General features: G+C 40.6%; 5 protein-coding genes across 7 annotated transcripts; 1 reads left to right on the top strand and 4 right to left on the bottom strand.

Annotated features, from left to right (window-relative positions):
* Nucleotides 1-1,053: 1,053 nt before the first annotated feature.
* steep1 (STING1 ER exit protein 1) lies at nt 1,054-8,378 on the bottom strand. Of its 2 annotated transcripts, XM_085780049.1 has the most exons (3): nt 8,355-8,378; nt 2,926-3,342; nt 1,054-1,970 (listed from the first exon to the last, which is right to left on the bottom strand). In XM_085780049.1, the coding sequence occupies exons 1-3, from the start codon at nt 8,361-8,363 to the stop codon at nt 1,719-1,721; spliced, it is 678 nt and encodes a 225-aa protein (XP_085636175.1). In that variant the 5' UTR covers nt 8,364-8,378; the 3' UTR covers nt 1,054-1,718. The 2 variants fall into 2 exon arrangements, with proteins under 2 accessions (XP_085636175.1, XP_085636174.1); XM_085780048.1 differs by lacking the exon at nt 8,355-8,378 and having other exon boundaries at nt 2,926-3,387.
* On the bottom strand, nt 6,375-7,057 carry LOC146986289 (metallothionein-like). The gene is made up of 3 exons (XM_085780050.1): nt 7,003-7,057; nt 6,833-6,898; nt 6,375-6,487 (listed from the first exon to the last, which is right to left on the bottom strand). Exons 1-3 carry the CDS (start codon nt 7,025-7,027, stop codon nt 6,396-6,398), a joined length of 183 nt encoding a protein of 60 aa, XP_085636176.1. The 5' UTR covers nt 7,028-7,057; the 3' UTR covers nt 6,375-6,395.
* Nucleotides 8,379-8,900: 522 nt separating the features above from the next.
* Nucleotides 8,901-9,745, bottom strand: LOC146986287 (metallothionein). Its single transcript, XM_085780047.1, has 3 exons — nt 9,695-9,745; nt 9,515-9,580; nt 8,901-9,172 (listed from the first exon to the last, which is right to left on the bottom strand). Exons 1-3 carry the CDS (start codon nt 9,717-9,719, stop codon nt 9,081-9,083), a joined length of 183 nt encoding a protein of 60 aa, XP_085636173.1. The 5' UTR covers nt 9,720-9,745; the 3' UTR covers nt 8,901-9,080.
* A 3,866-nt stretch (nt 9,746-13,611) lies between these two features.
* On the top strand, nt 13,612-16,926 carry LOC146986286 (lathosterol oxidase-like). 2 transcript variants are annotated; one of them, XM_085780044.1, is made up of 6 exons: nt 13,612-13,903; nt 15,127-15,345; nt 15,428-15,560; nt 15,668-15,768; nt 16,298-16,426; nt 16,666-16,926. In XM_085780044.1, exons 2-6 carry the CDS (start codon nt 15,136-15,138, stop codon nt 16,924-16,926), a joined length of 834 nt encoding a protein of 277 aa, XP_085636170.1. In that variant the 5' UTR covers nt 13,612-13,903; nt 15,127-15,135. The 2 variants fall into 2 exon arrangements, with proteins under 2 accessions (XP_085636170.1, XP_085636171.1); XM_085780045.1 differs by lacking the exon at nt 13,612-13,903 and having other exon boundaries at nt 15,121-15,345.
* anapc13 (anaphase promoting complex subunit 13) lies at nt 16,688-18,696 on the bottom strand. Its single transcript, XM_085780046.1, has 3 exons — nt 18,591-18,696; nt 18,258-18,449; nt 16,688-17,337 (listed from the first exon to the last, which is right to left on the bottom strand). The coding sequence occupies exons 2-3, from the start codon at nt 18,354-18,356 to the stop codon at nt 17,212-17,214; spliced, it is 225 nt and encodes a 74-aa protein (XP_085636172.1). The 5' UTR covers nt 18,357-18,449; nt 18,591-18,696; the 3' UTR covers nt 16,688-17,211.
* Between the last annotated feature and the right edge of the window lie 1,382 nt (nt 18,697-20,078).

Raw genomic sequence — 20,078 nt, 5'->3', positions numbered from 1 at the left:
GCTCTAATTCGGCATTTTCTTGACATTGTTCTTTTTGTAATAAACTTGTTTTCATTCGCAAAAGAAGACGTGTCAGCGTTGGTCACTTCTTTGTCATCAACACATTGATACACCACAATACATACACCTGCAGAGTAAAGTACAACCAGTGTAAACTTTATGTTTTTGTATGATGTGTATGAAACTCTAAAAAATGTAGAATTCTTCACCACGCAACAGAAAACCGTCCATGTGGAGGCCTAGATACTTTTAGGCCCGTACATAAACGCTTTATTGTCTTTAATCAACTGTGGCCAAATTGTGATCCAGTCTACGTGACACATTGTTCTCCTAATCTGTCTCCTATTTTTGTGACCCACATTACGGCTCTGACCTGCCAGATCGACACTGGCCTACATTACCCATCCTCTCATGAATCACTGTCTGACACAAATACTTCAAATATCTGTCTAAATCAATTAGACAGATACATGTGGCACATTTGTTAACATTTTAACACCAAAAATGGTAAAAACATGCAATATGCATTCTTTCAGTGCACATTTTCAAGACGTTGTCACCATATTTGACAAATCTTGATTATCAAAGGTCTTGAATTGACTCAATTTTGATCAGTACAGATAACAACTGAAAAAAAAAAAAACCCAAACAAGTTTATTTTGTCTTTTAATTTTGTACAAAATAACATTTTTAAACATAAAGGTCTATATTTGGATGATGATTCCCAGGAACCACACATTATATCAGTCCTGTCTCTGTGTGTACAAATGTATAAAATGTGTCCACTGTGGGTGAGTGCAGGTGAATATCTCTACAGGGTAACAGCCACAGTCAGTGAATGCGTTTGTATTTATCTCTGTCTTTGATGAAATTGTATTCTTGTTAAATGTATCCTATTTTATTGCTATTTAAATGTAAAACACCTATATGAATAAACGAGACCTTGCCCATGACCATATTTAACAGAATTGGACTATCAAAGGTTTTGAAAGCCACAGACTTGCAGATATTATACTGATAACACCTGAATCATAAAATACCAAACAAGTTCATTTTGGTCCTTTAATTTTTGTACAAAATAACATTTTAAACATAAACGCCAATATTAAGATTCCCAGGAACCACACATATTATCAGTCCAGTTTCTGTGTGTACAAATGTATAAATTGTGTCCACTGGAGTTGATCCACTGTGGGTGAGTGCAGGTGAACATCTTCATAGGGTAAAAGCCACAGCCACAGTCAGTGAATGTATTTGTATTTATCTGTCTTTGTTGAAATTGTATTTTTGTTTGTAAACTGGCCCCTGTGTGAGAGTAGTCTACTGAACTGGTTGCCGATGAGTGGACTGTCAAAGATCTTGAAGTGACAACACACTTTCCCCAAGATCTGCAGATACCATGGTAAATATGACATGAATAACAACTGAATTTAATTAAAAAAAACAAAAAAAAACAAACACGTTTATTTGGTCTTTTAATTTTCATACAAAATAACATTTTAAACAAATTCAAACTTAAATGTTCTAGATTAAGATGGTAGTTCCCAGAAACGACACATATTATCAGTCCAGTTTCTGTGTGTACAAATGTACAAAACTATATTTGTTGTCCACTGGAGTCAGTACTGGACAGATCCACTGTGGGTGAACACCTCCCCAGTCCCAGTCCCAGTCCCGGTCCAGCAGCCCCCCTGTCCCTGTGTGAGACCGGTGGTCCACTACTTGAACTGGTTGTCGATGAGCGTGCCCTTCATCTTGGCCTTCTTGGCCTCCAGCTCGGCCAGCTCCTGCAGCCTCCTCTTGCTCATGCCCTTCCTCTCCAGCTGCTTCTCGATCACCTTGGCGTTCTGGGCGTACGAGTCGGCCACTTCCCGGGCCTCGATCTCCTCCTCCTCCTCGTCGATGGTGGACACGGTCACGGAGCTGAACTTGCCCATGTCCTTGGTCCTCTTCGTCATCATCACACGCACCTAGTGATGGAGAAGCAATCAATCAATATGAATCAATTGTGTTGAAATGGTTCAGTGTTTTGAAGCATTTGATACAATTAAACATGGCGACATCTGCTGAAAACACAACAGCAAAAGAAAAAACACAACGGCAAAAGAGAAAACACAACGACAAAAGAGAAAACACAACAGCAAAAGAGAAAATACAACAGCAAAAGAGAAAATACAACAGCAAAAGAGAAAATACAACAGCAAAAGAGAAAACACAACACAAAAAGAGAAAACACAACAGCAAAATCTCAAAGGAATTTTAAATCGAAAGCAACTGGACTTGGTTATTTGTCTAGGAAGATGTTTCACCTCTCATCCAAGAGGCTTCATCAGTTCATGTACGCATCTGACCAGGCTGGGACTGGTCCGACTGGTGCAATAAGCCTGTGCATATTCTCATTTGTCCAGGTCATAGTATCTCAAAGGAATTTTGAGCCTGGTCAGATGCGAGCATGAACTGATGAAGCCTCTTGGATGAGAGGTTAAACGTCTTCCTAGACAAATAACCAAGTCCAGTTGCTTTCGATTTAAAATTCCTTTGAGATACTATGACCTGGACAAATGAGAATATGCACAGGCTTACAACAGCAAAAGAGAAAACACAACACAAAAAGAGAAAACACAACGACAAATTACAGAAAACAGTTTTCTGTTTTGTTGTTGTGTTTAGTAATTTGTCGTTGTTTTCTCTTTTGTCATTGTGTTTTCTCTTTTTGTGTGTGTGTTGTGTTTGTCATGTGTCTCTTTTTGCTGTTGTGTTTTCTGATTTGCGTTGTTTTCTCTTTTAGTGTTGTGTTTTCTGATTTTGCTGTTGTGTTTTCTGATTTTGCTGTTGTGAATTGCACCTCAGGGCCACCGTAGTCTGCTTCGAGCATAGTAATAACATCCCTACTACTACTACTACTACTACTACTACTCCACGCACCTTCTTGGGGGCCTCCGGCTGCTTCTGGCTGTAGACGCTGGTGTTGCCGAAGCCCTGGCCGAACTTGACCACGGCTCCGTCCACGATGAAGGTGGCCGGGCTGTTCTTGTCCTGGTGCTGGTAGAAGAGCAGCAGCCCGCACTTCCCGCACTTCTTGCGGCGCTGCCTCTCGATGCCCTCGGCTCTCTTGACGTACGCGGTCTCGTCTTCCTCCACGTTGCAGAACTTGTGAGCGTGTTTGGCGGCGTCGATCACCCTGGCCCGGTCCCGGGGCCTCATGGGCAGCTTCTCCAGCTGGCAGTCGAGCACCAGCACCATCTGCCCGCAGAGGCAGTAGTAAACATGGAGCGGCTTCTCCCCGTCGTCGTACTCCTCCCGGTCCCGGGTGTCGGAGCAAACCACGCTCCTCGACACGACCTTCGGCATCTCGACTCGCTTTTAATAACAACAACACGGTTCAATTAAACTATTAAACGCTACTGCTTCGGCTTCATTACGACAAAAAACGACAAAACAAAACACTAACTTGAGGCGGTCACGCAGCAGAAACAGAAACAGCGCGTTACTTCCGGGGTGCGTCGCTCGTTGCTGTTGGTTCCGGTTCCTCCTAGCAACGAGAAGAGCGTCACTTCAGTTCCGCCTCGTTAAAACGTACCGTCTTTACGTTTTGATCTCTATGGTTTTTATAAGTGATATAAGTCATAATAGCTAGTTAAAAATGATAAAGGATAAATTAAATGTATATAGCGCGCCATTCAAGAAACCCAGTGGAAAAATAAAGTTAAGTAAAAATAAATTAATAAGGAGAACAAAATGACTATTTGGAGTTTACCCATATTAAAGGTTGACTATGTAGAATGACAAGAAAAACAACAGAAAAAGAATTCCAGCAGTCGATTGCCAGACCGTTGCTAGGTAAAACGGGCCGTTGCTAGGGACTCCGCTCTGATCAGAGGACAGCAGAGGAGGAGGACTAAGCAGGATATTTACCTTATGTTTCATTTTTACCGTCATTAACAGCATAATAAATGACTTGTAGCGTGTTACAGGGAGAGTGGAGGCTCTCTGCCTTCACACCGCTGCTGCTCAGAGCCTCCGCTGTCACTGCTCTCGTCAAGTTGGAAAAAAAAAAAAAAGGAGCTCCGTGGCACCGAAAGTCCGCGACGATAAACGTGTTTATGACAGATAAGACTACACAAATACACCCATCCTAACAAGTATATGATAATCCATTGATCCACCGATTGATTATTAAAAAGGCTTGGTTGGAAACAAACGCATCCGACCGGGAGGAGGCAGGAAAACAGCGGAGAATTGAGCCACATGTCGGCTACAGGCAGGTACGAATGTAAACAGAACGTTGACAGAAAGTCATTGTCGAGCCCGTCAAAAATATTAAAAATAATAATTCAGACTAAAAAAAATTTTTTTATGGAAAAGCAATACTTTCATTCTGTACCCCTCTAAAGGCCCAATGGATGTATTATTTTTGAAAAAATATAGCTTTTAATAAATATTCTACATATTTCTACACAACGTTCTGTTTACATTCGTACCTGCCTGTAGCTGACATGTGGCTCAACTCTCCGCTGTTTTCCTGCCTCCTCCCGGTCGGATGCGTTTGTTTCCAACCAAGCCTTTTTAATAATCAATCGGTGGATCAATGGATTATCATATACTTGTTAGGATGGGTGTATTTGTGTAGTCTTACCGGTTCACCCAATACGCACACTACGCACGTTGCGTAGGGCCCCGCAAAATAATAGAGGCCCCGTGAAAAAACAAAACAAAACCTGACGACGTGACCGTCCGTTGCGCACGTGTTGGCCTACCGGATTCCTAGCAAGACAGCGTTTAGCACGCCACGATGAAGCAGAGTTATCCCTCAGGGAATTAAGGGGGTTAGAAACAGCTGACAATGACCTGCGGGAACAGCAGTCAGGTAACTCTCCTCTCCGGGTGGGAGAGTGGGAAGGACTAGTCCGTGTTTGACCTACATTAACAGAGCGCTGAGCCCTGGGTGAACCCCGGTCTCTGTGTGCGTCTTGCTGGCTTCTATGATTTTAGTTGTAGTGTAGTTACAACTGCACTTACACAAAATGGAAAGTAATGGATAAATATTGACTAAGATTTAATTTTGTTGCTTGGATACAGACAAATATAGATGCAGATATCTTAGTGAATTAAACAAAACTTGTGAAATATTGTGACAATGGTGCTAAAAAATATATATATATAATAAATAATAATATACATAATTACCTACATTTGAAGTATATTAAAGTAAAACAAGTGCAGCCAATTTGATGGAGCTGAATTAATAGTAGCCTTATCTATATTTTAGTTTTATTTAATCGTGAGTTATTTCAAACATTAACATGCATGCCCAACATGTAAGACTGTATGATTGTTTGTTTACACATTTAGTTTGATTTGTTCTGAATTTATTCTTAGTTAGACCAACAGTGCAATATGTTTAAAGGGGGATAAGTGGAAACACTGGGTGTCAGGTGCGACTGTTGAAAGTTTTTGGGGTTCAGTTAGGCCCCTTAGCAGAATTTTGCCTAGGGCCCCATGGAGGTCTGAACCGGCTCTGCATAAACACGTTTATCGTCGCGGACTTTCGGTGCCACGGAGCTCCTTTTTTTTTTTTTTTCCAACTTGAGGAGAGCAGTGACAGGCAGCGGAGGCTCTGAGCAGCAGCGGTGTGAAGGCAGAGAGCCTCCACTGTCCCTGTAACAAGCTACAAGTCATTTATTATGCTGTTAATGACGGTAAAAATGAAACATAAGGTAAATATCCTGCTTAGCTCTCCTCCTCTGCTGTCCTCTGTTCAGAGCGGAGTCCCTAGCAACGGCCCGTTTTGCCTAGCAACGGTCTGGCAATCGACTGCTGGAATTCTTTTTCTGTTGTTCTTGTAATTCTACATAGTCAACCTTTAAATGATTTAAATTCATAACTTGAAATATTGTATTTACGTTTTAACTTGAATTGATAGTAGGCCTATTGTATTTGCACACTTTAATCTCAACAAAAAAAAATCTATGGCTGATGCTGCAGACACTTTTAGACAGCGTGACTTTTATTTATAGGCTACAACAGTCGCATTTAAGCCTTTTAGTAGATTTAAGTTCAGGGTTATTTTTAAACATGTAATGGCTGCATTTGACCAGAGGAGCAGAAGAGCAGAGGACTTCTAAGGAAACTGTAGCTTTAACACTTAATACGTATTAAACGCTCCCCGACTCTGACCTTGCTCTGCCCCGACATTTTTTAAAGCCAAACCCAGGACAACCATAACATTGAGGAAACATGATTTATTTCAACACTGAAAGACAGTAAGGTACAAAATAACTTCTTAAGACACACACGTGACAATAATCAAAAGTTGATCACAAAAAAGGCTCCATCACACCGCGGGCGGCTCGTCTCGGCTCAGCCCGGGTATAGGCGCTGATGCTGCAGGCGCATCACTGACAGCAGCTGGTGTCGCATGTCTTCCCCTTGCACACGCAGCCAGAGGCGCACTTGGTGCATCCAGAGGGGCAGCAAGAGCAGCAGCCTGGAAGAAGAGGAAGAGGACACAGTGATTTAGTGACAAACAGCAGCAGGTGGAAGCCATTTACACCTTTACATTGAACTCTAATTAATTAAGCCAATTGGAGACACCTGGGCTGCTAACTACATGCGATTCACGTGGAAGTGAAACAACTAGGACACCAAAAAACATTTTAGTGCATAATGTAAAATATGCCTACAGATTGAGACAAAAAAATAAAATAAATCGTGGATTTGAGACACGTTGCATCCAGGATGTCAAGAGTTAAGGTTATGACGCCAGTAAACTGCTCAACATTTTGTCTTCTTTTTTTTTTAACAGTCTATTGTCTTTACATGAAGGACTTACTCTTCTTGCAGGTGGTACAGGAGCAGTTTGTGCAGCTGCAGGATTCTCCGCAGCTGCAGGTTCCAGCTGAAAATAGAAAAATACAAAAAATAAAATTAGTTTTGATTGACAAAGTGTCTCAATGTCGCTCTCAAACACAGTCATTGAACACCACAGTAGCTAGTACTTACTCTTGGAGCACTCGCAGGGGTCCATTTCTTCAGGTGGCGTCTGGTTCGTCTTCAGAGAAGAGAGAAGTAGATCTGTGTTGTCTGTCACAGTCAGTGTTGTGATCTGGAGGTGAATGGGCGGCCCCTTTTATGGCAGGCAGTCAACAGGACCGCGTGCAAAAATCAGTCAGGCTGCTGCTGCTGCTGCACGCGTGCACATATGATTACAAAGGAGTTTGTGCACACGATCTGATTTACCGCACCGCAGCGGGAGAAGCACACGGATTCCCAGGCCAGAACCATCTGCCTCATCGAACCACTTCTATTACATTTAAGATTTAATTGGAATAATAATTTGTGTGGATTTTAGGAGAGTGACATTGAAACTGTGGAACATATTTTCTATATGAAGGTGAGCATGTTATACAATTTTGGGTATTGTTTCAAAGCTGGTTGTTGACCAAACAAATTGTTTTGCACCCGTTAAACTGGATGTCGATTCAAGTTGGAGCGTGTAGTGTAGCCTATTAGAGACCTTAACTTTCTTACTTTAATACCTTGAATTATTTTATGTTCTTTTTTTGTATGTGTGTCTTGTTTGGAACTGAAGGAATGTGTTAATCGATGCTCTGCTTGATGGACATGTTTTGCACAGAAGTAATCTGATCGAAATGAATGTGTCTGGTTTAAGGGCCCTGGGACACAGGGCATTGGGTTCGTTCTTGCCTAAAGGTTAGAGGGTAGGTCAGGGGTCATTTAACATCGAGTTTAGGACCCCTCTCTGTTTGGAGATGGGGTTGTCAGCTCTGGGCTAGTCGAGAGAAGATTTCGCATTTTTTGTATACTGTTCTTCTTCTTGTTAATAAACTTATTTTTTGAAGTGATCCCTTCTTTTCATCAACACATCAATATAGGCTACCACAAGTGCAACTAAAGGAAAAAACAAACAAACTTACACTTCTTAGTGAACAACTTGATCACGCTTGGAAAACATTTCATTCACAGATCAAGGTGAAGCCCCACATCAATGGATGGAAGAATGAACTCAAAATATACAAGTACATCCTTGTACTAGCTACATGACAAACAGAAATGCCCAGAGACTCTTTTCTTCATTGGATTTATTTACCCTGCTTGAATAAGACCCTCACATTGTTATTCTCCATTCTCTTCGTTTCATTGGCTTGCTAGCTGATTCAACATTTTCAATTTTTGTATCACAAATGTGCCTTAAATGTTTGTAATTTGTTAATACTTGGAAAAAAAAATAAAAAAAAGGACCACCAGCCCGCAGAGACAGTAACGTTAGTAAACATGGAGCGGCTTCTCTCCGTCGTCGTACTCCCATGGTGTCGGAGCAAACCAGGCTCCACCTTCGGCATCTTGACTCGCTTTTAATAACAACACCACCGGTTCAATTAAACGATTAACGCGACTGCTTCGGCTTCATTACGACAAAAAACAATACAAAACAACTTGAGGAGTTCACGCAGCAGAAGCAAAACAACGCGTTACTTCCGGTGTGCGTCGCTCGTTTCTGTTCCGGTTGCTACTAGCAACGAGAAGAGCGTCACTTCAGTTCCGCCTCGTTAAAACGTTTTTATAAGTGATATTTGATCATAATATTATAATTATACATGATAAATGTATACAGCGCCATTTAAGAAACTGTGAAAATGAAGTTAAGTAAAAATAAGGAGAGAAAAAAAACTATAGTTTACCAATATTAAATGATTCAAACTTGAACTGGATTGATAAAGTAGTTCCCCACTTGTGTATTTGCACACTATGTTATCTCAGCACGTTAATGTCATTTAGATATCGTGAACAAGGAAGAAAAAAAAAAATTCTATGGTTTGATGCTGCAGTCACTTAGACAGCAACACATTTTGAAAGCCAAACCCAGGACAACCACCACGTTGCGGAAACATGATTTATTTCAACACTGGAAGACAGTAAGGTACAAAACAGTAACTTCTTAAGACACACGTGACAATAATAAGACAGAAATTGATTCAAAAGTTGATCACAAAAAAGGGTCCATCACACCGCGGGCGGCTCGTCTCAGCCCGGGTATAGGCGCTGATGCTGCAGGCGCATCACTGACAGCAGCTGGTGTCGCATGTCTTCCCCTTGCACACGCAGCCAGAGGCGCACTTGGTGCATCCAGAGGGGCAGCAGGAGCAGCAGCCTGGAAGAAGAGGACACAGTGATTTAGTGACAAACAGCAGATGGAAGCTATTTACACCTTTACATTGAACCCTAATTAATTAAGCCAATTGAAGACACCTGGGCTGCGCTTGGTAACTGCGTTTCACGTGAAGTGAAACAACTAGGACACCAAAAAACATTTTAAGAGTGCATAATTTAAAATAGCCTACATATTGCTACAGACAAAATAAAAAATAAAAAAAAATCGTGGATTTGAGACACGTTGCATCCAGGATGTCAAGAGTTAAGGTGATGACGCCAGTAAACTACTCAACATTTTGTCTTCTTTTTACAGTCTATGGTCTTTACATGAAGGACTTACTCTTCTTGCAGGTGGTACAGGAGCAGTTTGTGCAGCTGCAGGATCCTCCGCAGTTGCAGGTTCCAGCTGAAAACAAAAATACAAAAAAATAAAAATTAGTTTTGACTGACAAAGTGTCTCAATGTCGCTCTCAAACACAGTCATTGAACGCCACACTACTACTACTAACAGACTACTTACTCTTGGAGCACTCGCAGGGGTCCATTTCTTCAGGTGGCGTCTGGTTCGTCTTTAGCAGAGAAGAGAGAAGTATCTGTGTGTTGTCTGTCTCGGTTGAGTCAGTGTTGTGATCTGGAGGTGAATGGGCGGCCCCTTTTATAGCAGCGACAACAGCACCGAGTGCAAAAATCAGTCATGCTGCCGCTGCACGCCTGCACGTCGAGTAGATGATTACAAAGGAGTTTGTGCACACGAGCAGATTTACCGCCCCGCAGCGGGAGAAACACACGGATTCCCAGGGTTGGCGTGTCGTCTGAAAATTACATAAGCCCCCCTCTGGACCCCCCCTGTTTCCCCCCGAGTGACACTTAACCCCCTGGAATAATTAACATGTTTATAGGAGAAAAACATCATTATATAAGGGAGAATATATAGAACACATCAGCTTCATTGTAATGCCTGACACAAATAAACATGATATATAGGCTAATTCACTTAAAAATAGAAAATAAAATGTGTGTGGTCAATGGTGATGATAAGGATCAATATAGCTACACTGTAAAAGAAAAAAGGAAAAAACTAGGGTGGGAAAGTGCAAAATGGTTGGCTAATCATTTTGCGCACGGTTCAATAAATTGTGGGGAAATTAGTGGGAACAGCAAAAACTTCCCTTATGTTGAAATTTAATGAGGAGTGTCATGTCATGTTTGTTATTTCTAATACTATGCCTTATACATAGCCTAGCAATCCATTACACAATGGCTGTAGTGTGATAGCTATTTGCCTTATTGTGTGTGTAAAAATGAATTTTAGTGCAAATTAAAGGATATTATCAACTTACATTGCGTTCATTAGTGTGGGCTTTCCTTTAACTGTGACAGTTATACAGAAATATATCACATTTCTCGTATTTATTTATTTTTTTCACAGGATTTCCTCGTTTAAAATGTTTCTAATTGATACTGAATGTAACTTTGAGTCTCTTGAATTGACAGCAAACAAGAAAACCATGACATGTCAGCAGTTAATGAGATGTTTGTCACTTAAATGCTATACATTCAGCCTTTATCAATGTTTTTGTTTTTTTCTCTCTATGACTATTCTAATTGATGTCCATCCCTTTTCTGTTGAAGTGTAACTTTTCCACGTTGTTGCTTCTTCTACAGAGTTTAAATTCTCATATTTTATTCTGAAGGCCAGTTGTTGGCTGGAACTAATCAATAAAAAAACATAAAATACACAGTGGTATGCCTACTTTTATGCCTTTACAGTTTAAACACATCTATCAAATCATTCAATAAATCATTATGATATGCCCTACTACGTCTTAAGATCACCCCATTTATCTAGCTATGTTTTTAAAAATTTTGTCTAAATAATTGTTTATTAATTTCTTAATGAGGTCCACCAGAGGACAAAAATAAGATTCAGCTCGGGGACATTTCTTCCTTTATTCCTCCGTCCCATGTGAGTTGTGATGCTCCAGTGTTGTGGCCCCTGTGCACACGGTCCACGGCGTCTCCTGTTTGTTGTTGTCATTCCTCCTGCAGCTCTGCACCCGGCGCTGGTGAGCAAACCGGAGTAAAATGGGCTTTTGTAGTGTTGCCTTCAAGTACCGTGTGCAGTAGGGAAATTCATCACCACATGGAAAACCACCAGGAAAGTGAAAAGTATGCTAGCCAAAAAAACACACAAGCTGATAGTTTAATTAACATTAGCGGGGTATCGATCAACAACATTTCACTACGTAACGTCACAATTTCACCATGAAATCGATCTGCTTCATGTGACGACGAAATTAATCAACGTTGTTGTTGTTGTTGTTGTTTTGAATCCTGTAGAGAAAATTAGCATGCCCACACGCTAGATCACCATTATACTCCTTAAAGTAGAAAAGCCAGGATGTTTTAATGCTACTATTTTTTTTTTTTTTTTTAGTTTTTTGCCCCAAACTGACACATATTTTCACTGAGACTGGCAAATTTATATTCATAGCACTCGGATTGTGTTGGGACCCTGAAGGCAACATTTGTCCCTTTTTGCACTCGGCTGTCGGGTGGAAAAGTTTTCCACACAATCATAAACGCTGACCGACATCCTGCACTGAGCTGAGTCATTACGAGAAGTCATAACTGTAAAGTTTACAGCATGGTTTACCGTCTCGTAATGACTCAGCGTGAACTGAAATATGTGATGTGGAGATGAGTTTTCTTATTTTATTTTAGAAACTATAGGCTATTCAAATGTAAACGAACGAAGAGAACATGAGCCACAATACATAGGCTAAATCTGACAAATCTGATGTCACATTGTGGTCATGTGGAGGAAACATACTTAAAATCGCCTGCAGGCTGTTCTCAATTTATATAAGTATCATATTGAACAGGTCAGAGGTCAGGTCAGGGACAAATCACTGTCTTATTACTTTACAAACTTTTGTGAAACTATTAGAGATTTAGGCTATTTGTGATATTACATGGGAATTTGACTGCCCAAAGTTCACAGGACATCAAATGAGGAAAAAATGTAAATGTTCAACCATAAAAATGTACCTTCAGTTTTTACTCTCAAGTTTGCTATGAGATGAAATTAGCACAAGGAACTTTTAAGAGTTTATTTTATTTATTATTTATTATCCATAGGTGCCTTGTGATTATGATGAATAATTTTAACTGATGCAAAACGATATAGATTTCTAATTCATCCATTGTTTCTGGGTCACATCACATGGTGATCTCATGACAAACATGAAAAACAGAGAAGGATGCATAGAAAAAGTTCAAAGGGACAGAACAGAGAGTTGCTGTTTGTGCCAGAGACTCTAGAGGGAGACATTTACAATCTCGTATAAATAAATGTAGCTTTGAAGAGAGAGAGAGAGGGGGCAAGAGCTTTGAACTGTGTGTGTATCTCATCATTTCCTCACACTGTACACCTAAAACTACTACACTATGGGTAGCAGTAATCTCTCTCCTAGTAATTAAATCTATTGTAAAAAGATATTGATAAAGGATGAAGTTGATAATAGCAAACACAACAACGTGGAGGCTAGAGTATCAGAAAACCATGTTGTACCTCATTTTGAAGGAGCAGAGCTTTGACATGCAATAGGCCACATAAGATATTGAATTATACATTAAGGTCTCTTGAGAAGTGAAAATGAAAGTAATTATGGTTGAAAAATAACATCAGTTCCAGATGATTGTATGAAAACATTACTTCAGACAAGATACATAATAAAAGAACATTTCTTGCTGAGTGACAGTATGCACATTGTATTGTATATATGTGTTTGTGAGTCAGGTTTGAAACTTAGACACAAACACACACACACACACACACACACACACACACACACACACACACACACACACACACACACACACACACAGTAGGACTAATGAGATGATAAGTATTTATTTAATTTTTTCTCTTCCTGATCACTCACAAGTTCGTGTGGGATGTGTACGTGCTGTATGTGTGCATGCATGTATGTGTGTAAAGGGCAGACAGTTCACAGGGAATTTGATCCTGCGGCGCACCATGGGATATTGCACATGCATTGCAGAAAAATGACATACTTCACCCTGCAGGAGATTTCATTTTACACTAAAACAGATCAATGGGGTGGCTCAAAATTCAAAATGCATGGATTAAAGGCTGTAATGCTGTTTCACGTGTCTCATCAGTGTGTCTTTATGCTTTTATAAAGACATCGGATTTGAGATTTACTCATTTCATAACGAAGCACATTCACTGACTTGGAATCAAATAAAGAACGAACCAGTAAAGAACGTTAACGCCACTAAAACTGCTCTGAAATTAGCAGAAAATGACTTGAAGATCATATGTCACCGAGCTTCTCGCTATTCGCTGAGCATGCTGGGATCTTGTTCCAGCACGACTCACTTGCGTCTTCCTGTCAAGATACTCACTGCCTCAACAAAATGAAGCAAACAGGCACGTGTGGTTGAATCTCTTCCACCTCCCAGGACGAAAATAGTTATTTATCTGAACATCTATTGAACTGGAATGCATGGTGAAGTCACTTTAGTGTGTATATGTGTGTTATCTGCTACTAAACCATTTGCAACATAAGGCCACATGCTCTCTGTGACAAATCATATACTGGTGGTGTGGGAGAAGAAGAAGGAGGAGGAAGAGGAGGACACGTCCACTTTCTAGGAAGGCTCACCACAACTCTGACGTCGGGCCGTGGTCCTAAAGCAGGTCAGTTCATCAGCAGCTCGTCTTGTCTTTAAATTCTCTGATCCTGAGGAAAATCATTATTTTAAAGCATGAAACAGGTGTTTGATAAATTAAAGATAAAAGGTGACCACACAGATTTATACTGAAACTATTTAAATTAATAAATCTGACCACATGGTGAAGGTTTGCCTCAGCATGTGTACAGATATCAACATTTTGTGTCCATTATAATGAATCCAAATATAATTTCTTACATATTTATGCTTAATTCTCCACAACAAACACTGAATTAGGTCAAACAGACTTTAAAAGATCCGTATAAAGCAACTGAGTGTGAAGATTTCTGCACAAACTTCACGTGCCCTCTTCATGCCACATGCCCTCTTCATTCCTTCTGCCATCAAAATCCACAATGCCATTTACTTGGCATTTATATCATATCATTTTAGGTTATGTAAAGCTGCTGGACAATTTGAATTTCCCTCCAGGGGATGAATAAAGTACTTTTCTTCTTGTCTGGCCTCTGTGCTTTCACACTGATTAAAACTGTATGGTGATTCTGAGACAGAGGTGTGAAGAGAGACTAATGGTTGAATATAGTCTGATTGGAATTGAGGAGATTTTAATCAACTGAGTCAAACAAAGTCAGGACTTTGATCTAATCATCATTCAACCTGGTAGCCCACGGTTAAAACAGTGCTCAGTCTAACAAGAAGAGTTATATTAATAGAAGTGAAATTGGAGTCTTTCCAGCTTCAGTGTTGTGACACTGCATCAGGATAGTGGACATTTGAACAGGTACAGACAAGAAAGTGCTAAACTACGTAGTTTTTTAAAATCTAGACCCTAGATTTACCCACAGCTAATGTATTTATATTTGGTGTGGTAATGTTTCTTAGCTTTTTTAAAATTTTGCAGCTGAGAAAGTCTTTGAGGGTGATCCTCTGTCCTGTAGAGTTAGGAACAAGGTAATTTTAGGGAATATTTATCGATAAATGTATTAATAAAAACAAAAAGAGAAATGTAATATCACATTAAAAAAGGTTCATGCAAGGTATGACGCTTTAACCTATTATTATATATAATATATTGAGCATCATGAGCTTTTGAGTTTAGTTTACAATGATACACAATCATTTGGAAAGACTCTTTATGTGTTTTATGTAGTTTAACCACAACTAAACTTCTGTGATTAGTGTTGACGACTTTTTAAGACTGATCTTCCAGCTGCCTTGAACTCACAGATTTGTGCCATGGATGATGTGCTGGACGTGGCGGACCGTTACGTCTTCACTCCGTATGTTTACCCGACCTGGTGGCCCGAGGACGAAGCTCTGCGTCAGATTATCAGCCTGTGGGTGGTGACGACTCTGGGAGCAGAGCTGATCTACCTGGCCTTTGGCGCTCTGAACTTCTACTACGTGTTTGACCATAAGCTCATGAAACATCCACAGTTCATTAAGGTAAGCTGGTTAACGTAACGTAAACCTCTGCCTTCCTCCCAGATGCTAACTTGAACTTATTATGTCTTTGATCCAACAACAGAACCAGGTAAGAAAAGAAATCCAACTAGGAACTAACGCTATCTTCTGGATGAGCTTCCCCACAGTAGCTCTTTTCTTCTGGGAGGTCAAAGGCCACAGCAAACTTTATGACGACATCCATGAATCTCCACTTGGTGAGAAAGCTATTATTTAAAACCATAAAAGACAGTTCAGAGCTCATATAAGCACTGATTTAAATCCAAAAGTGACTTAACTAGTCCTTCATTTGTTTCTGTTTCAGGCTGGCCTGGAGTGCTGCAGAGCATCGCTGGGTTTTTGTTCTTTACCGACATGTGTATCTACTGGATACACCGGTGCATGCACCATAAGAGCATTTACAAGGTGAGCTTCAGGGGAAAATAAAACTCAGTTGAACCCACCAAACACTATCTGCTCAGCACCAATTAGTAGTCAGGCAGGCGGACTACAAAGATGAAGCTAAAGAGCCAGACATTTTCCCCAGGAGTAGGTGGAGACCATGACAGAGTGAAGCTTAGTCCTCCATTCATTAGGTGACAATTAACAAGACTAAAAAGAACAATTGTGTTAATAAGACACTTCGCTATATAGTGATAGTATGTGAGTGTTTACAGCTGCCGCATAGTGACCAAAACGTCTTTTAATGCAGGATTAAGTTAAGAGGATTAACAAGAGTAATGTTCTTAATTCTGTATATCAGCTCTTGGCTCTTGGCGGCAGGGGTAAATTTGGACGTATCAATACGACATTTCAGTATGTGAACTGTAACTGTGCATCTATTAATAATAATTTAAGATCTTACATTTCTCTATTCACAACACATCTATGATTCTCTCATTAGTTTGGATTCTGTTTTTCCACACTAAAGATGATTTGTGTTTCTCCTCCTCAGCACTTACATAAGCAGCATCACATATTCAAGATCCCAACGCCGTTTGCCAGCCACGCCTTCCACCCACTCGACGGCTTCCTGCAGAGTTTGCCCTACCACGTCTACCCGTTCATCTTCCCCCTCCATAAGGTGGGAGTCTGATGGTCACTCACTCTTAAATGCTAAATATTGTCATGTTACAGCAGCTGGAGTTTGTGGCGCAAGGATATTGAAAATTATGAGTGTGCAATCTAAACTTACTGCACTGATTGAAACTTTAATTGAGCGACTTTAAGGACAAATGTGAACACATTCTGATGACAAAAACTACAAATGTTGTCAACTGTTAATTTTTTTAATAAATGACATTTGTAACATTTACATCACAGGTGGTCTACCTCTCACTCTTCGTCTTTGTCAACATCTGGACTATTTCCATACACGACGGAGACTACCGCATACCCGGCCCTCTCATATGTCTGATCAATGGCGCTGCTCACCACGTAGACCATCACCTCTACTTCAACTACAACTATGGACAATACTTCACACTCTGGGATCGCTTGGGAGGCTCCTACAGACACCCCTCAGTTCTTCTCGGGGGGGAGTCACGTGACTACATCCGCAAGCTCGGAGGAAAGACAGAGTGATGACGTGGGAGCCGTGGTCACATTATTCATTTCTCAGAGTCCGTGGACTGTTGCTTCAGTTACACCTACAGCCATCTGAGCGGGAATTTGAAAGCCATAACACGAAAAAGGCAACATCTGATTTTTCAAAGCAGAGTTGTGCATATAAATGACATCCTCCTTTAGTTTAGGTGAAGTAGAGATGAGTCACAATTGCCTGTTTGTCCTGTAGCAATGCAGTCTTAGTAGTTGCAAGATGAATTGTGGAGTTGATTGGAGGTGGCTGCAACTTGCGTTATAAGTCTCTCAGCTTCCGGTGCTGGGTGTGTTTTCATGGAGGCTCTGCAGGGCGAGGTCTGTCCACTTCATCTCTTGTTCTTTTACGGACTCTGTGGATCCTCCGTTGTCCTGTTCAGCCTCAGGCAGTTCACTCTATCAGAGACCAGGGGAATACATAATGCCATGGAAATGAGGAGCAGTAGGTTCACAAGTTACATTCATCTCAATTCATATCAGAGTCACGGTATAACAATATGATGGTTATCTTCATAAAAACAGCATGGAAAACCAGGTTCACAAGAATGACGGATGTTCTGTGTGCACTGTGCACTTCATCAGATATGGTTTTACCCTTAATGCTCTGTACTGTGTCCCTTTCAAAGCCTTTTAGCCATTATGCCAGCTGGAAAACAGCATTCAGCCTCAAAATGACTACAGGATGTTCTAGTGGTCTCATTGAACATTAATAAGACCAATAAACTTAGAGAATTTTTGAAGAAACGCCTCTGTCTTTGTGAAAAGTAACAATTATTAACAATCAAAAGGATAGTTCAACATTTTGTAACATAATGTAACATTACAAGACAGAGTTGTTTTCGAGGCAAATGTATAGCCATAATTACCTTCCAGACACGGCTGCTGGACAGAGTGATTTCAATAGTGCAAGTAGTTCCGAGTATTTGCTTCATGTGTCATAATTTTACATAATTATACAAGATTATTTCGTAGTGTGGTGAATGTGCAGGTCACAACTTGTCCATGAGAGCGTTTTGGAGTTGTTGGATTGTGTATTTGATGAGTTTGATGAGGGTCAGGGGACCTGTACCGTTCACCTCCATTGTGTTTATTCAGCAGCTCACGTCTCTGCCCCGTGGATCTCAAAACAACATGTACCGGTAATTAAAGGTAATGAACCTATGACTATAGCAATTATGGCAATAGGCGAATTTGACTGAATGTTTAACTATCCCTTTATATACAAAATGTCAATGAGGAATTCCTGCAGCTCTATGAAAACAAACTCCATGAAGGCAGCTTTACAATAAACTGTGTGGCGGTGTAGCAGCACGTACCAGTGGGATGGTGACATCTTCGTACGGCAGCTTGTCCTCCCTCCAGGCATCATCGGTCAGGTCTAGGACTCTCCCGTCTCTTTGGATTTCACTGTCCATCTTCTGAGCAGGTCCCCGGGGCCAAGCTGCTGCTCACGTCTCCTCCTCGGACTACACCGGGTTAGCTTCAAGCTAACTGCAGCAGCACAAACACTGGGAAAATAAAGAGGAAAATAACAGTCAGAGTCTACAACTGCCTTCAAAATGTCTACTTACAGTCAGCCAAACAAAGAAAAATAACAATAAGAAACTAACATTATCACGAAACTGCTCGTTAACACAGTTAAAGTTTACATTTGTTGTGAAATTTCCAGCCGATGAAAACTAGTGGACGCGGTACTTGTACGTAAACAACTGAATGACGCTTGATGATGACGTTGTAGAAGCTTGATACGTTCAGTGCCGTAGGAACATTCTGGATTACACATGGACATGATTCTAGTTTTGAGAGTTTTATGTGGCCAGAAAACAAAGCAGAGTTTGGTAAATGATTGAAAAACCAAAAATACATAAATTTAACAACTAGAGTCGAGCTGCTGTTTCCAAGGTTAAGAGAGAATTCCGTTACAACCGTCCCATCGCACCTCATGTTTCGCGGTTTCCATAGTGACCAGATGCTTCCCCCTCGCAACCGTTGCCAGGTTAACACATTGGTAAATAGACAACACAACGCAGACTTCCCCCACTTCGTTTATTGCGCCTTTGAAGGTAACTTTTTGTGAAATTACTAACATATTTGGAAGAAGGACAGGACTTCGTTCAGTTCGTTTTTTTTTTTATCAGTGAATTAGTAAATTAGGAGCGCTAACGCCAGCTATCTTTGATCTAACTTGAGCCATGTAACGTACACGTGGATAAGTTGCTTAGCTTAAAGTTTGTTAAACATTTTAGCATGTGTAACTTTATCTGTAGCCTGGACGTCTTATATCTTTTGTTTGTCTAATTTATAATTCATTTTCTGTATTATTTCACTGCTCCGATTTATGTTGAATTAAAATGCCTATTGTATCCTTATGGGCTCTATGCACAGCTCCACTACTTCCTGAACTTAAAGCAGCTCTTTTATTTCCTGTCTTACATTATTGGACAAACTGATTAATCCAGGTGTGTCTGACCATTGTGACTACTCATACACACCTGGATTAATCAGTTTGTCCAATAATGTAAAACAGGAAATAAGGGAGCAGCCTTACGTTCAGGAAGTAGTGGAGCTGTGCATAGAGCCCATTTGTTACTGTTTGGTGTTGTTTTGTTTTGTTTGCCTTCATGAATAACCTAAATGTTTTTGCACTTTTATACTGAATGTAATTTTTCACCTGTATTATTATCCCCATTGAACGTATGTATTTTTCAATTGCTCAATAAAAAAGAAAAGAAAAAAGAAAGAACTGTTAAAATCTATATTCTTTCTGATTTCTGTCTCTCCCTCTGTTTCTCTCTTTTTTTATAGGTTCTGCATCTAAGGATGTCCGCCTCCCAAGAGCAGCAGATGGAAAGTACCAAACAATGGACAACCACTACTGGAAACCCAGTTTTCTCCTGCATGTTGTCTCCGGTGTTTAAAGGTGAACTGCCGACGCAGTGGGCAAAGACAAAGCAGCATCCCCTGTACAGGACCACTTCCAGCGAATATGGCCGTCGCCCTCCAACCGATGAAACCTTGCCATGTACTTTCCACCCTAAATCACAGAGGTTCACCAAGGAGGAAGCCAAGTTTGGGCAGTATCGTAACAGCTCCTTTAATACAGCGCTGGATCGAAGCAGAGTGTATGACTGTCCCAA

The sequence above is a fragment of the Trachurus japonicus genome, chromosome 6, assembly GCF_045865225.1.
Source record: "Trachurus japonicus isolate A0001 chromosome 6, Traja_1.0".
NCBI classification, from domain to species: domain Eukaryota; kingdom Metazoa; phylum Chordata; class Actinopteri; order Carangiformes; family Carangidae; genus Trachurus; species Trachurus japonicus.
The sequence above is the reverse complement of the archived record's forward strand: the minus strand, read 5'-3'. Positions and strand labels throughout refer to the sequence as shown.

What these genes read in the sequence shown, in the direction of transcription:
- LOC146986287 (XM_085780047.1), bottom strand. Translation starts at nt 9,719, where the DNA reads ATGGACCCCTGCGAGTGCTCCAAGA. An exon ending in CCCCTGCGAGTGCTCCAAGA is followed by an intron (nt 9,581 to 9,694) that starts GTAAGTAGTCTG and finishes TTTTGTTTTCAG; the next exon opens with CTGGAACCTGCAACTGCGGA. An exon ending in CTGTACCACCTGCAAGAAGA is followed by an intron (nt 9,173 to 9,514) that starts GTAAGTCCTTCA and finishes CTCTTCTTCCAG; the next exon opens with GCTGCTGCTCCTGCTGCCCC.
- anapc13 (XM_085780046.1), bottom strand. Translation starts at nt 18,356, where the DNA reads ATGGACAGTGAAATCCAAAGAGACGGGAGAGTCCTAGACCTGACCGAT. An exon ending in AAGATGTCACCATCCCACTG is followed by an intron (nt 17,338 to 18,257) that starts GTACGTGCTGCT and finishes GGTCTCTGATAG; the next exon opens with AGTGAACTGCCTGAGGCTGA.
- LOC146986289 (XM_085780050.1), bottom strand. Translation starts at nt 7,027, where the DNA reads ATGGACCCCTGCGAGTGCTCCAAGA. An exon ending in CCCCTGCGAGTGCTCCAAGA is followed by an intron (nt 6,899 to 7,002) that starts GTAAGTACTAGC and finishes TTCTATTTTCAG; the next exon opens with CTGGAACCTGCAGCTGCGGA. An exon ending in CTGTACCACCTGCAAGAAGA is followed by an intron (nt 6,488 to 6,832) that starts GTAAGTCCTTCA and finishes CTCTTCTTCCAG; the next exon opens with GCTGCTGCTCTTGCTGCCCC.
- LOC146986286 (XM_085780044.1), top strand. Translation starts at nt 15,136, where the DNA reads ATGGATGATGTGCTGGACGTGGCGGACCGTTACGTCTTCACTCCGTAT. An exon ending in AACATCCACAGTTCATTAAG is followed by an intron (nt 15,346 to 15,427) that starts GTAAGCTGGTTA and finishes ATCCAACAACAG; the next exon opens with AACCAGGTAAGAAAAGAAAT. An exon ending in TCATCTTCCCCCTCCATAAG is followed by an intron (nt 16,427 to 16,665) that starts GTGGGAGTCTGA and finishes TTTACATCACAG; the next exon opens with GTGGTCTACCTCTCACTCTT.
- steep1 (XM_085780049.1), bottom strand. An exon ending in AGCCGGAGGCCCCCAAGAAG is followed by an intron (nt 1,971 to 2,925) that starts GTGCGTGGAGTA and finishes CTCCATCACTAG; the next exon opens with GTGCGTGTGATGATGACGAA.